The sequence below is a fragment of the Lampris incognitus genome, chromosome 11 (genome assembly GCF_029633865.1).
Source record: "Lampris incognitus isolate fLamInc1 chromosome 11, fLamInc1.hap2, whole genome shotgun sequence".
Classification (NCBI taxonomy): Eukaryota; Metazoa; Chordata; class Actinopteri; order Lampriformes; family Lampridae; genus Lampris; species Lampris incognitus.
In genome coordinates this window covers 1,231,377-1,246,316 of record NC_079221.1, presented here as the reverse complement: position 1 = coordinate 1,246,316, position 14,940 = coordinate 1,231,377, and the positions used below count along the sequence as shown (strand labels likewise).

At 46.8% G+C, this 14,940-nt stretch overlaps 1 protein-coding gene across 1 annotated transcript in view; it reads right to left on the bottom strand.

Moving 5' to 3' along the window:
• Nucleotides 1-9,946: 9,946 nt before the first annotated feature.
• The window catches only part of LOC130120700 (hyccin 2), a 147,186-nt gene continuing 142,192 nt past the window's right edge, over nucleotides 9,947-14,940 (bottom strand). The window contains exons 12-14 of the mRNA XM_056289390.1: nucleotides 14,613-14,769; nucleotides 13,290-13,466; nucleotides 9,947-10,731 (exon numbers count right to left, since the gene is read on the bottom strand). Coding sequence (XP_056145365.1) covers nucleotides 10,058-10,731; nucleotides 13,290-13,466; nucleotides 14,613-14,769 — 1,008 coding nt within the window. The 3' untranslated portion in view covers nucleotides 9,947-10,057. The remainder of the gene's footprint in view (nucleotides 10,732-13,289; nucleotides 13,467-14,612; nucleotides 14,770-14,940) is intronic.

The following is a 14,940-nucleotide window of genomic DNA, read 5'->3' as shown; positions in this document are numbered from 1 at the left end:
CCCGCACCAGCTCAGGCTCCTTCCCTGCCAGAATGGTGAAATTCCACATCCCGAGGACTAGTCTGCGATGCCAGAAATTGGCACGTCCCGGTCCCCGCCTTTGCCTGCCGCCCGGCCTACATTGCACCCTACCCCAATGCTCGTCCCCACGGGTGGGGGGTCCACAGGATGGTGGCGCCATGTTACTTTTTTGGGCTTTTTCAGCCATGGGCCAAGGCCTGGCCACCAGATGCTTACCAGCAAGCTCCCTTCCCAGGTCTGGTTCCAGGAGGGGGCCCGTTTCCCTTTTCTGGGCGAAGTGCTATAGCTCTGCTGTTGTACTTTCATTGGGTTTCTTGGGAATTGCTCTTAGTCTGGCCCCTCCCCGGGGACCAATCTGCCTTGGGAGATCCTACCAGGAGCTATTGCCCCCGACAACACAGCTCCCAGGATCACCGAGACACCCAAACCCCTCCACCACTTTAAGGTGGCGATTCTCGGAGTGAAAGGAGAACCCAAGAAAACACAAAATAGTTTTTTAAATGATCATTTATTGAAGGAAAAAAAGTTATCCAGCACCTGTACCATCCATGTGAAAACGTAACTGCCCCCCAGAACATAACTGGTCATGCCGCCTTTAGCAGCAACAACTGCAACCAAACGCTTCCTATGATTGGAGATCAGTCTTTCATATCACTGTTGAGGAATTTTGGCCCACTTCTTTTTTTGTTGTTGTTGCAGAATTGCTGTAATTCAGTGAGGGTTGGGGGGGGGGGTGAGTATGAACTGCTCGTTTAAGGTCCTGCCACAGCATCTGGATGGGGTTCAAGTCGGGACTTTGACTAGGCCACTCCAGAATGAGCCATCCTAAGGTGGACTTACTCTTGTGTTTTGGGTCATTGTCCTGTTACATAACAGATCATAGACTGATGACCGCACAGTCTCCTTCATGAGTTCATTCATATTCCTGTGGATGATAGGGCGAGCAGACAGAGGATTTGATTTTAGGAATGCCACTCACTTCTTTATTGATCTGTATTTGTGAATAATTACAAGAAGAAGACGAGGAAGAGGAGGATGAAAGAGGAAGAGGAAGAAGAGAATGAGTAAGAGGAGTAAGATAAAGAAAGAGGAAGAGGAGAAAGAAGAGACACCAGTTATACAGGAAATTAATAATCACATCATGCTATATCACGTCTAGTGGTGCAATTTTAAGGATATTAATACAAAAGTCTAGAAGATCAGGAGAACTTGGTTTGAAGGTAAACGGTCTTGTCTTGTGCAAGGTTCAGAGAGTAATGTCTGACAGCAAAGTCCTGGCTGTTATTCTATAGTGTAGCCAATAGATGTCAGGACAACACTATGTTCAGTTAGGCAGTAGTTTCAATACAATCAGTATAACTAGGCTATCAACAGTATTTCGCAGCAGTATTGTTTGTTTGTTGTCATTTTGACATGCAGCTAACAAATGCAACAACCACCTAGCTCCGGCTTTGGACGAGGGACATTCCTATTTTTGTCATCCTTAATTTTTTTTTGCTTTTGTAGGTGGCTTTCAAGTTCTGATTCTACCTTGTTTTGTAATTTTCATTTTCATCTTATCAACTTAAATATAAAGTTACCATCCCTTCCCTCGTTTCAGATAAGGGAATGTCTCTGGTAGACCACCAGAGACGTGGTTGACATGATGTACATGAGACAGTGGAAACTCTTGGACTTCTTCCTGAGATGGTGCAAGAAATTATCATTATTAAGCATTATTATTATTATTATCATAGGTCCAAACGCGTATATTTGTGGATGACATTGTGATCTGTAGTGAGAGTAGGGTGCAGGTGGAGGAGAGCCTGGAGAGGTGGAGGTATGCACTGGAGAGAAGAGGAAGGAAAGTCAGTAGGAGCAAGACAGAACACCTATGCGTGAATGAGAGGGAGGACAGTGGAATGGTGAGGATGCAAGGAGTGGAGGTGACGAAGGTGTATGAGTTTAAAACTTGGGGTCAACTGTCCAAAGTAATGGGGAGTGCAGGAGAGGGGTGGAGAAGAGAGAGAGCAGGCAGGGTGGAGTGGGTGGAGAAGAGTGTCAGGAGTGATTTGTGACAGAAGGGTACCAGCAAGAGTTAAAGGGAAGGTTTACAAGATGGTAGTGAGACCAGCTATGCTGTATGGTTTGGAGACAGTGGCACTGATGAAAAGACAGGAGGAGGAGCTGGAGGTGGCAGAGTTGAAGATGATGAGATTTTCATTGGGAGTGATGAAGAAGGACAGGGTGAGGAAGGAGTATATTAGAGGGACAGCTCAGGTTGGACGGTTTGGAGACAAAGCAAGAGAGACAAGATGGAGATGGTGTGGACATGTGTGGAGGAGAGATGCTGGGTATACTGGGAGAAGGATGCTGAATATGGAGCTGCCAGGGAAGAGGAGAAGAGGAAGGCCAAAGAGGAGGTTTATGGAGGTGGTGAGGGAGGACATGCAGGTGGCTGGTGTGACAGAGGAAGATGCAGAGGACGGGAAGAAATGGAAACGGATGATCCGCTGTGACGCCCCCTAACGGGAGCAGCTGAAAGTAGTAAATTTCATATACCATATAAATCAACACAAAGACAACTTCCTTACAGCACAATATTTATTCAACAATATACAGATTATTTTTTTCTCTCTACATCTCACACCTGTCATAGCATTTTAATATATATTTGTACTGCTTTCACTCTTTTGTACATTTGTTATTTACAAGATTTAAAATAGGTTTCTTTTCATTTATACAACAAACAGTACAGTGTTATCACATCTTCATCAGCTTCCCTCGAAGCCTCTCGATCAGATTCAACATCCATCATGTGTTTATGATTCAACATCCATCATGTTTATGTTTCACATCACCAACGTCTCTGAGCCACAGCACAGCAGACTGACAGAAGGGCCCATTACATGCACCGTGAGTTTGAGCCCCCCTTGGAGTCACCGTCTGACACTCGTGAGGGCAGCCCAATGATAAACACAGAAGCAGTGGTCCTCATTTCACCCACATGCAAGCAGAGGCCTGCATTGCCTCCCACTCCCACCCCCCGATGAGGTCCTCCATTCCACAGCGCCTCAGTACAGGGTGTATAAACTAGACTAGCTCACCTCAGTACAGGCTGTATAGACTAGACCAGCTCACCTCAGTACAGGGTGTATAAACTAGACTAGCTCACCTCAGTACAGGCTGTATAGACTAGACCAGCTCACCTCAGTACAGGGTGTATAGACTAGACTAGCTCATCTCAGTACACGGTGTATAGACTAGACCAGCTCACCTCAGTACAGGGTGTATAGACTAGACTAGCTCATCTCAGTACACGGTGTATAGACTAGCTCACCTCAGTACAGGGTGTATAGACTAGACTAGCTCACCTCAGTACAGGGTGCATAGACCAGCTCACCTCAGTACAGGGTGTATAGACCAGCTCACCTCAGTACAGGGTATATAGACTAGACCAGCTCACCTCAGTACAGGGTGTATAGACCAGCTCACCTCAGTACAGGGTGTATAGACTAGACTAGCTCGCCTCAGTACAGGGTTTATAGACTAGACTAACTCACTTCAGTACAGGGTGTATAGACGAGCTCACTTCAGTACAGGGTGTATAAACTAGACTAGCTCACCTCAGTAGAGGGTGTATAGACCAGCTCACCTCAGTACAGGGTGTATAGACCAGCTCACCTCAGTACAGGGTGTATAGACTAGACCAGCTCACCTCAGTACAGGGTGTATAGACTAGACCAGCTCACCTCAGTACAGGCTATATAGACTAGACCAGCTCACCTCAGTACAGGGTGTATAGACTAGACCAGCTCACCTCAGTACAGGGTGTATAGACCAGATCACTTCAGCACAGGGTGTATAGAGTAGACCAGCTCACCTCAGTACAGGGTGTATAGACTAGACCAGGTCACCTCAGTACAGGGTGTATAGACTAGACCAGCTCACCTCAGTACAGAGTGTATACAGTAGACCAGCTCACCTCAGTACAGGGTGCATAGAATAGATCAGCTCAGTACAGGGTGTATAGACTAGACCAGCTCACCTCAGTACAGGGTGTATAGACTAGACCAGCTCACCTCAGTAAAGGGTGTATAGACCAGATCACTTCAGCACAGGGTGTATAGAGTAGACCAGCTCACCTCAGTACAGGGTGTATAGACTAGACCAGATCACCTCAGTACAGGGTGCATAGAATAGATCAGCTCAGTACAGGGTGTATAGACCAGCTCACTGGATGCTGCCGAGGACTCGCACATCAAAAATAATGCAAATACGGAGAAGAAAGCGTCTGCCGCTCCCACCTGAAGAGGTTCAACTGAAGCCAGCAAGAAAACGAAATAACAAAACAAAAAGAGAATTAAGTGTTGCATAGAATGAACTTTGACCTCAACAACACAAATGTTGATGCCGTCATATTTGACACGTGGCTTTTTGACAACAAAAATCCTGAGACCTTCCTGACCTCAACCTTTCTTTCTTTTTTTGGTTTTCAAACATAATAAATAGCTGTAGCCTCACTTCGCCTTTGCTGTAAAATAAAAAGCATTGTGTTGGATGTGACATCGCTTAAAGTACTGCTTTAAAAGAGACTAAAACCCTGCATTGAGCGTATACACATTTGCACATCTATCTATATCTTTATATATATGCCTATATATATTTTTCTCAGTAACTTGAGGAAAGAGGAGGATGACGGTTGGATTAAAGTGCATCATTATACGGTATGAACCCAGACTGGTCACACGCAGGACAGGGAACTGCCACTTGTTGTCCAACAGCCCCTCTGGCTCACAAAATCGAAAAACCAACAAGCACTTTCATAATTTCACTAGCGCACACACACACACACACACACACACACACACACACACACACACACACACACACACACACACACACACACACACACACACACACACACACAAGACCCCTGAACAACTGCTGGTCACCTGCTGATGGAGCTGCTGGACAAAGTCACAAGCCACAGTGCAACATGTAGCAGCACCTGGCTGGCGACTGGTGCCGTTTCCCAGCCTGATCACATGCAACGTAGCACAAGACACCGAGGGATACGCGTCTATCCAGTACACCAAGCCAACACACTTAACCAACATGGCGCTGCTGGCCTTGGTCAGGGGGCGCTCATATTAAACAACACAGACACGTCACCAGGTTGAACAGCAAACGGTGCCACTTAGCTCACAACACCACACAGCGGGGGGTCGGGTGGCACGGTCAGCACACACACGACAGGGGGGGGGAGAGAGAGAGAGAGAGAGAGAGAGAGAGAGAGAGAGAGAGAGAGAGAGAGAGAGAGAGAGAGAGAGAGAGAGAGAGAGAGAGAGAGAGAGAGAGAGAGAGAGAGAGAGAGAGAGAGAGAGAGAGAGAGAGAGAGAGAGAGAGAGAGAGAGAGAGAGAGAGAGAGCACGACGTGTGTGTGAAGGACAGCATTTCCCAGCGGAGAGACAGCTGTACTGGTGGTGAGCCAAGCAGAAGGGACAGCCCGTGGACTGTGAAGCCAGAGAAGCAGACCGGGCCTTCGTGGCCCGGACAAAGTAAGGCTTAACGCACACAACAGGAATCACCAAGGACGACAACAAGCAGCTGCAGTGGCTTCCTCTGTGGTGCACAGGTGTGGGACTTTTACTGCTGACTGAACTGGTTTATATATACTGAAAATAATCACTCATCCAACTTTATACGAGCACATGAGCTACATGTGGAAATGTAACACACTACCTGATGATCACACACAAGAAATACAAACTGTCTGGCTCCAAATGATGTCACACTTGAACAGGACAGCTGATACTGATTGTGAGACCACATCATGTCCAGAACCATATGGCTTGTGGGAAGGACCTGGACACAGAAGAACAGAGCAAAGGGCACATGTAGCTGTGAAACCAGACATCCTCTTCACCCCTTCGCTTTAGAATGACGAGTAAACAGGGGAAAAAAAACAAAACAAACTCAAAACAGGCAGAAAATCTCTGACTTAAGACACAAGAAAAAAAAAAGTTTCCATGATTAGACAATTTGTATTGGCACATCTGGCAAAGATGGAGAGTTTGTGACAGTACAAAGATGAAGAGTTTGTGACAGGACAAAGATGGAGAGTTTGTGACAGGACAAAGATGAAGAGTTTGTGACAGTACAAAGATGAAGAGTTTGTGACAGTACAAAGATGAAGAGTTTGTGACAGGACAAAGATGAAGAGTTTGTGACAGGACAAAGATGGAGAGTTTGTGACAGGGCAAAGACGAAGAGTTTGTGACAGGGCAAAGACGAAGAGTTTGTGACAGTACAAAGACGAAGAGTTTGTGACAGGGCAAAGACGAAGAGTTTGTGACAGGACAAAGACGAAGAGCTTGTGACAGGACAAAGACGAAGAGTTTGTGACAGGGCAAAGACGAAGAGTTTGTGACAGGGCAAAGACGAAGAGTTTGTGACAGGGCAAAGATGAAGAGTTTGTGACAGGACAAAGATGAAGAGTTTGTGACAGTACAAAGATGAAGAGCTTGTGACAGGGCAAAGATGAAGAGTTTGTGACACGGCAAAGATGAAGAGTTTGTGACAGGGCAAAGATGAAGAGTTTGTGACAGTACAAAGATGAAGAGTTTGTGACAGGGCAAAGATGAAGAGTTTGTGACAGGACAAAGATGAAGAGTTTGTGACAAGACAAAGATGAAGAGTTTGTGACAGGGCAAAGATGAAGAGTTTGTGACAAGACAAAGATGAAGAGTTTGTGACAGTACAAAGATGAAGAGTTTGTGACAAGACAAAGATGAAGAGTTTGTGACAGTACAAAGATGAAGAGTTTGCGACAGGGCAAAGATGAAGAGTTTGTGACAGGACAAAGATGAAGAGTTTGTGACAGGACAAAGATGAAGAGTTTGTGACAGGGCAAAGATGAAGAGTTTGCGACAGGGCAAAGATGAAGAGTTTGTGACAGGACAAAGATGAAGAGTTTGTGACAAGACAAAGATGAAGAGTTTGTGACAGGGCAAAGATGAAGAGTTTGTGACAAGACAAAGATGAAGAGTTTGTGACAGGGCAAAGATGAAGAGTTTGTGACAGGGCAAAGATGAAGAGTTTGTGACAGGACAAAGATGAAGAGTTTGTGACAGGACAAAGATGAAGAGTTTGTGACAGGGCAAAGATGAAGAGTTTGTGACAGTACAAAGATGAGTTTGTGACAGGGCAAAGATGAAGAGTTTGTGAAAGGGCAAAGATGAAGAGTTTGTGACAGGGCAAAGATGAAGAGTTTGTGACAGGACAGGGATGAGATTGGCTTGCTGGCCCCTTTAGAGTCACAGCCGTGTGAAACAGCAGAGCTTCACAGGGCACAAAATACATACACAAGCCATGTGCATGACTCACACAAGCCATGTGTATGACGCACACAAGCCATGTGTATGACGCACACAGCCTGGCTGGGTGCACTACAGGAGACCAGCACTGTGCACACAGCAGATCCAGCTCAACTCCATGCACGTGAGCAAAATAAATTGCACTTAAAAACTGCTACGAAAAAATGTAACTTAGACATTTTAGGGAACAAAAAATAATAATTCCAACGAAACTCTTTTTATGTTCACAAAAGAAAATTAACGAAGTCCTGAAGACAAACACGGCCTTGCGGTTGTCTTGCAGTTACAGTCTGTGCATAATGTGACTGAACTAAAATGTGAGGCCAAAATATACAGGAACGACTTTTCATATACACACAGATTATACAGTGTCATTACAATTGTCTAGCGTATGAAATGGTTTTGGTCCCACTCCCAATTCCCTCGTCAAGTTCTCCAGTCATGGCTCCAGAACCAACAGGACTTTTATCAAGCCTCTGAAAGGTACGAGACTGAGAGAGGTGTCTGAGTGGCAGGTGACTACACAATGAGGTAGAACAAATGTTTAATGAACATCCAGTCACAGCACACAACACTGGATGTCAAGGTGGCCTGCTGTTCTGATGAGGCGCAGTGTCTGATAAGAACCTCTAGAGGGCAGCACTTCACTAGTTCAAGGAGCCATGAGGGAAGTCAGAGACATCATACATGTCCACATAGAGCCATAGCTTTTACACAGACTGACAGACAAAAAGACAAGTGCTTTCAGACCAGAAAACTAATTAAGTACATTAAACCACTGTCCGGCTCGCCATACCGACGTCCGACTCGCCACACAGACGTCCGGCTCGCCACACAGACGTCCGACTCGCCATACAGACGTCCGGCTCGCCACACAGACGTCCGACTCGCCACACAGACGTCCGACTCGACATACAGACGTCCGGCTCGACACACAGACGTCCGACTCGACATACAGACGTCTGACTCGACATACAGACGTCCGGCTCGACACACAGACGTCCGACTCGCCATACAGACGTCCGGCTCGCCACACAGACGTCCGACTCGCCACACAGACGTCCGACTCGCCACACAGACGTCCGACTCGCCATACAGACGTCCGGCTCGACACACAGACGTCCGACTCGCCACACAGACGTCCGACTCGACATACAGACGTCTGACTCGACATACAGACGTCCGGCTCGACACACAGACGTCCGGCTCGACATACAGACGTCTGACTTGACATACAGACATCGTCTTGCACGTAGAAAGTCTGTCAGATGTCCACGTTGCCTTGGCCGTTCTCATACAGCTCCTCAACAAGGTGTTCACGGGGAGATTTGGGCCTGGTGAAAACAGCTACTACAGGACCTGGAAATGCATCAGATGAGCTGTTACCTCCGGTCTTCCAGTAGCTGCACAGCTGCGATTTGTTTTTCTGATGATTTGTCTGTTTGAGAGCTTGGTATAAAAGCTCGGGAGGAGAACCCCAACCGCATCCGGTCGAATTCTCTGACAATGTCAGGAATCTGAAAATGATCTGAGATCGAATGCGTAAAAATCATTAGAACGCAAAATGTAGCTGGTGGGCTGAAAACCAAGGGATCTATTTGTTCCTCACAAAAAAAAAAATAATCAAAAAAAAAAAATATATGGTGGAAATAAAAAAACAACAACCCTGTAACGAACCACCCTACAATACCCTCTTTGGATCACCATTCTTCTGCCAACCCCCCAACAAAGCAACAAACAAAGACATTTAAAAGATGGAACCATCAAACCATTTGTGTCCAGTTGAGAACACTAATGAAATGGACACTAATGAGAAGGACACTAATGAGAATATCACTAATGAGAACACTAATGAGAAAAACACTAATGAGAAGAACACTAATGAGAAGAGCACTAATGAGAAGAACACTAATGAGAAGAGCACTCATGAGAAGATCACTCATGAGAAGATCACTAATGAGAAGAACACTAATGAGAAGAATACTAATGAGAAGAACCTTAATGAGAAGGACGACAGATTGCACGTGAGCTCAGGAATGAACCAGAAGGAATGAGGGAAAGAACAACACCCTCACGTTTCACTACATGGGTAAATCTTATTGCTGATTCAATACCAAACAGACCGAGCCAGTCAGAACCTGTGACTTGTAGAACTTGTATAGATCCCCAAGCCCACAGCACGTGAAGTGTTATGATTTCTTTTGCTGATCCCTTCCTTTGTTTTGGAAGTTTTTTGTCGACTCAGCGGAATGCTCAGATTGGTCAGAAAGAGAGGATAGTTACAGTAATGAGCAGTCTGTTTCTCTCGGCTGACATCTTTCACCTGGTCCGTCAGTGACACCACCCGACTGCCTGGACCTGCATGGGCATACTGACTACATCCGAGTTAAACTGGGTGGAGACTGGGCGGAGACAAAAACATCCGACGATGATGGCCGAGTCATCTCCTATCTGCATGTGTGTGCGTGCGCATGCACACACACACACACACACACACACACACAAACACACACACACACAATCCCCAACACAGGTATGTAGACAGGAGATGCTGAGGTGAGGTAATGACTAACTAGAGGAAAGAAAACTGAAGGCATGGCTGTGTTAAAAGGATGTATGTGTGTGTGTGTGTGTGTGTGCGCGCGTATATGTCTTCCCACATCTCCCCCTCCCCCAAGTTACACCTGTGATATGATCTGCATGTTGAAGCTAGGGGAGCGAGACTGCTTATTGAGGGGGGCTCCAGGTGACAGGAGGTCCTGGGCCTCCTCTGGCCTGACCAGATGCTCCTCCTGCAGGCTGATGGTGGAGTGGCGGTGGGTGCCGCCCACCGTGAGCCCCCCTCCCTGCTCTGAACAGCCAGCCATGTTGTCTTTGCTGTCCCCGTCTCCGTTCAGACTGATGTTCATGCAGTCAAAGGACTTGCTGGAGGAGGTGCTGCCAGTCCGTACCAATGTGGGCCCGGCGGGGAAACTTAGGTGCTTCTTGATGGGGCTCAGCTCGATGGCATCCAGAGTAATGGTGGCAGGGGGGGACTGTTTCCTTTGGTGGTGCCTCCTCAGGGCGGCCTCTGGGTCTGCCGCCAACTCCCGTTGTCTTTCTGCCTCCTTGTCATGTTCCCTTTCCCTCTCCTTTTCTTTCTCTCTCTCTCTCTCCTTCTCCCGGGACATCCTGGCAATCACAGCCTTCTTGATGCTGCTGCTGCTACTCTTCAGGCTGCCGGCCCTGGGCCCCATGCTGTTGCTGGCCTTGGTGCCGCTAGGCTGGCTGCTGTTGGATGCCCCAGAGGAGAAGCCCTCATCTGGGTCGTTGACATTGAATGAGTCCTCTCCACCGCTCATGCCATCAGCGTCTGTGCATGTACAGAAACAAACACACACACACACACACACACACACACACACAGAAAAGGGAAAAGAATGACAGCACGACAGACGTGTGAGGGAGGACTTACTGCAGACATGGAAACTGTCAAGTTTGAGTTTGAGAGCAAGTTGTTAATGACTAAAATGGCCTTTCCAAACATCTTATGAGTGAGTAACCTTAAACCCTGTGTCAGTAATGATCATGTACTGCTTCTGAGATTCTATCCACTTGACTGCCGGTACCACTGAAACATCACCTACAGGCTGGCAGCCTCGGATAACCCCAAGGAACATCATGCACTAATCTACCACTACTGCAAAACGTTTACTAGCCATGCCTGGAATCCATCAGCAGATCTTTTAAAGTAACCCCGGGGCAGTGTGGGCGATTCACTCTTGTACCCACAGCAGTACAAACACCGATTACACACAGTAACGACTTCCATGAGGTGTTCACAAATAATAAAGTATAGATTACAAAACCAAATTCAATGCATCCCGGCTGCTGATGCTTTCCTTGGGCTCTTCCAGAGATCATCTAACAAAAGTGCAATCCAATAGATTACACGACGAGTTTTTCATCATTGATGCAATTCAGAATTCAAACAGGCACAAGCCTGACATAATGGATGTATATAAAGAACTTTTATACTTCATGGCCATTATTTGAACCTGAAAGGGGAAAATAATGATAAAAGTGAATTAGAGAAAAATCAGAAGTTACAGAAAAATGCCATAGGGGGAAAAAAAACTGCTAAAGCAACCGTCTCTCTCCTTCATGCAGCACAGGGGCAAGCAAGACTGGACATCAGGGCACCACAGGCAGTCGGAGCACCGGAGAAATGGAGAAAAGACAGAGTAGAAGGAAAAAGCTTGGACTGGCATGCACATGGCAAGCACAGTGGGAAGACACAAGCTCTCCTGCCCCAATCCTCATCTCCCCTGCTGCGCTGGACCTTTGGTGAGGTGGTCGGCTGGCCCAAGAGGATCTCGCCTATCTGGATAAAGCATCAGGGCGAGTCCATGTGCCATTCGGGTACAACAGAACTGCAGCCAGTCTTAACTCTGTCACAAGCCAATCCAAATACAATAACAACATGACGTTTGCATCTAAAATCTTACAAAGGGGTTTCACAAACTTGCTGATAGAACTCGATCCCCATAACTCTAGAGACGTAATCCAAAGCCACGAGCATTAGTCAGTTAGTCTGTATTTCTAAAAGGCAAGGCCCCATAAGCCCTAAAAATAAATCTCTCATCAAGACCACCACTGTCCTCTAATAAATGGCTGGAAATCCATACTAATGGTAAAAGGCACCAGAGAGACAAATTCAGAATTCTTGAATGAAACTTAAATGGAAGAACAAGTGGAGAGGGTGGGATGGCAGGCAGACAAAAGACTGAACTGCCAAGGAATAAGCTGATCTGCCAGCTGCATGGGAGCATCTGACTCCAGAATCACATGATGTCTGGCTATGTAGCGACCACACACGGACCTGGGCACACATTTCAAATAAAAAGTGGACCTGATGATTATCCTTAGCGGTCAAGTTACCTTCAGCTGAACCAAGAATGGGATATGCTCAGTTACCTTGGGTTCAGACGTAAGAGACGTGTTCAAGCATCACAACATAGGTTGTTCCCGGGCCTCATCGTAAAATGCAGCACCCCTGAGGTTCATATTCCAGCTGTTCATAAACATGTTCTTTTGCATGCACATGCTTTGATGCATGCAGAAGGGGCTCGTTCTCACTCACTGAGCTTACCGCTCAACTCAAGAAACGGTCACGTGACAGAACACAAAATTAGCACCCAAGCAATTTGCAAGACTGTAAAACAAATAGGTGACAGCCTCTCCAAATGGCATGGGGACAGCAGATGGTCGCTACTGGACTTAGTGACACAAAACTCGTCTTGCTGCTGACAAAAACCACAAGGGGCAGCAGAGAAACAGACGTCTGGACGTGAGAGACACCTCTACATATATTTGACGTGTTCCCTGGCAAAACAAGAGAAATAAAATAACTCATCATACCAATTATGAGACATGAATGAGTGACTTCTCTGACTAGAGTATTAGTCAGCTGTCTTACTCTGGAATCCAGAGCCCAGAACAAAAAGGTTAACCAGCGGGCTCGGCACCGTACATGCTCAGTGAGTGACAAGGGCAGCACTCATATAGGTTAAGCTAGGGCATGGCAAAGGCAATAGGGAATATGAAATGACAACAGGCCCATGCAAAATGACTATTGGCCACACCTCCTTCAAACCCAGAATAGGAGACTCTTCTGACAGATATTAGCAGTGGTCTGGTTTTAGGACTTGTTGAGCAAAGAGGTAGGTCCAATAGACGGGATGAGTTAGTATACTCTGGGGAAGTGAAGAGGCAGCCAGTATGGGAGCGGCATTGACAATCAGTTAGCCCCCGTGTGGGGGAGGAAGAGGAGGAGGTGCAGGAGGGGTAGGAGGATACAGGCCAGAGGGACACCTCCTCCTGAGTTGCTCCCTGCTCTGAGGGCACAGCACATCCTCCCCTGTCCCCTACCCTCAAGTGTGATGGGGGGCAAGACGCTGCTGTTGCTGCTGCTGCTGTGGTGGCTGTGAGCCCGCCCTCCTCCCTCCGGGTTGGCTGCTAGGTCCCAGGGGATGTGGTGTTGGTGGGCGTGGCTAGGAGGGTTGATGGTGAGGTTCAACTCTGCATCGCTTGTGTAGTCAAAACAATCTGGGAGTCAACGACACAGACGGGGAGACGCGCTCCTTTAGTGCCTGCAAGCCCCGGCCTGTCAGCCCCCGTGTTTTGCTGGGATAAAGCTGCTGCAAGAGCCATAATTTACCTACTGGCATCATGGAAAACTGTTAGTTTTACTACGTGTGTACACAAATACTAAAACTGCTTTTTTGGGGGGGTTTCATGCAAGCCCAACTGCATAAGACTGAGGATAGCGCTGCGCATTAACTTCCACATTCAACAGCGGACGATCCTGTAACCATTTAAACGTTGCTCAGTCTATCTGGGTGCACACGCAGTATAACTGTCTACAGACTTTGGTTGTCCTGAGTTTCTCTCATGTTTTGCAGTGACAGAATTCCTATGCATTGACAGAAACAACTGATGAAGAATATAGCACACAATCAACAGACAAGACAAAGCAAAGAAAACGCAATGAAGAGCAGTGTGGCACAAATATTGCAACAGACAGCCTACATGGTAACTTCCAGCATAACACACTATTTGCACAAGACTCATGAGGTCAGCAGACTACACGGAGAACAAGTTTCCTTCTCACAGCCAGGAAGAGACACCAGAGAGCTTCCTCTCACCAGAAAGTTGCCCGAGCAGTCCTTTCACAGTTTAGCAGAAGATATGTAAAAGTTAGGTGGTTGTCAAAGTTTTAAGATTTTCAACACTGCGTAACACTGACACCCCTGCATCCAGTTTCATTCTGCTCCCGAGTGCTAAATGATGAACAATGACGAGAAGGTCTTGGGCTGTTTGGTATGTTTCAGTATGTTCACAGCATCTGAACAGCTTGTTTCCAAACTGAGCCACACCCCATGTGAAAAGGGGACTTCTACTGGGACAAAGTAAGAGAACGGAACGTTTCATTCAAACTGGACAGGGGGAAATCTCAGTTCCTTGGTAGAGGGCACATTCTCTAGCTTTTTGAGGTGTACAACAGCAACGTTGAGGTAATGATGTTGCCTTCTTTAATTTAGAATTTTTATCATTCTGGAAATGTATTCCTCATATCTACCGATTCTTCATCCCTTCATCTCTCACACACAGAGGCACAGCTCACTTTTCAGTTTGCGCTTCAGCCATGTCAAAAGATTTCCCTCAACTCGGCACTCTTGGCTACCATCTTACCCTCTCTCTTCCAGCGGTGGCGTCGTATGGAGGCAGTGGTGATGGCCGAGATGGAGATGCGGCTCACAGTGGGCGTCACCTCCACCTGGAGCACCTTTCGCCCACGTGGCTCATCGGGAGCACTCTCCGGCAGAGAATTCTTCATGGCGTTCCCCAACTGAGAGGCGCAGGTAACAAAGCACACACAGGTAAACGCAGGCACTGACACTGAAAACGATAAACAATTCAGCCACTTGTGTTGAGTTAAAAACTAAACACTCACACACGTTCACAAACATGCATCGTCACACAATTTATCCATCTTGATAAGGTTAATTCAAGAATGTCA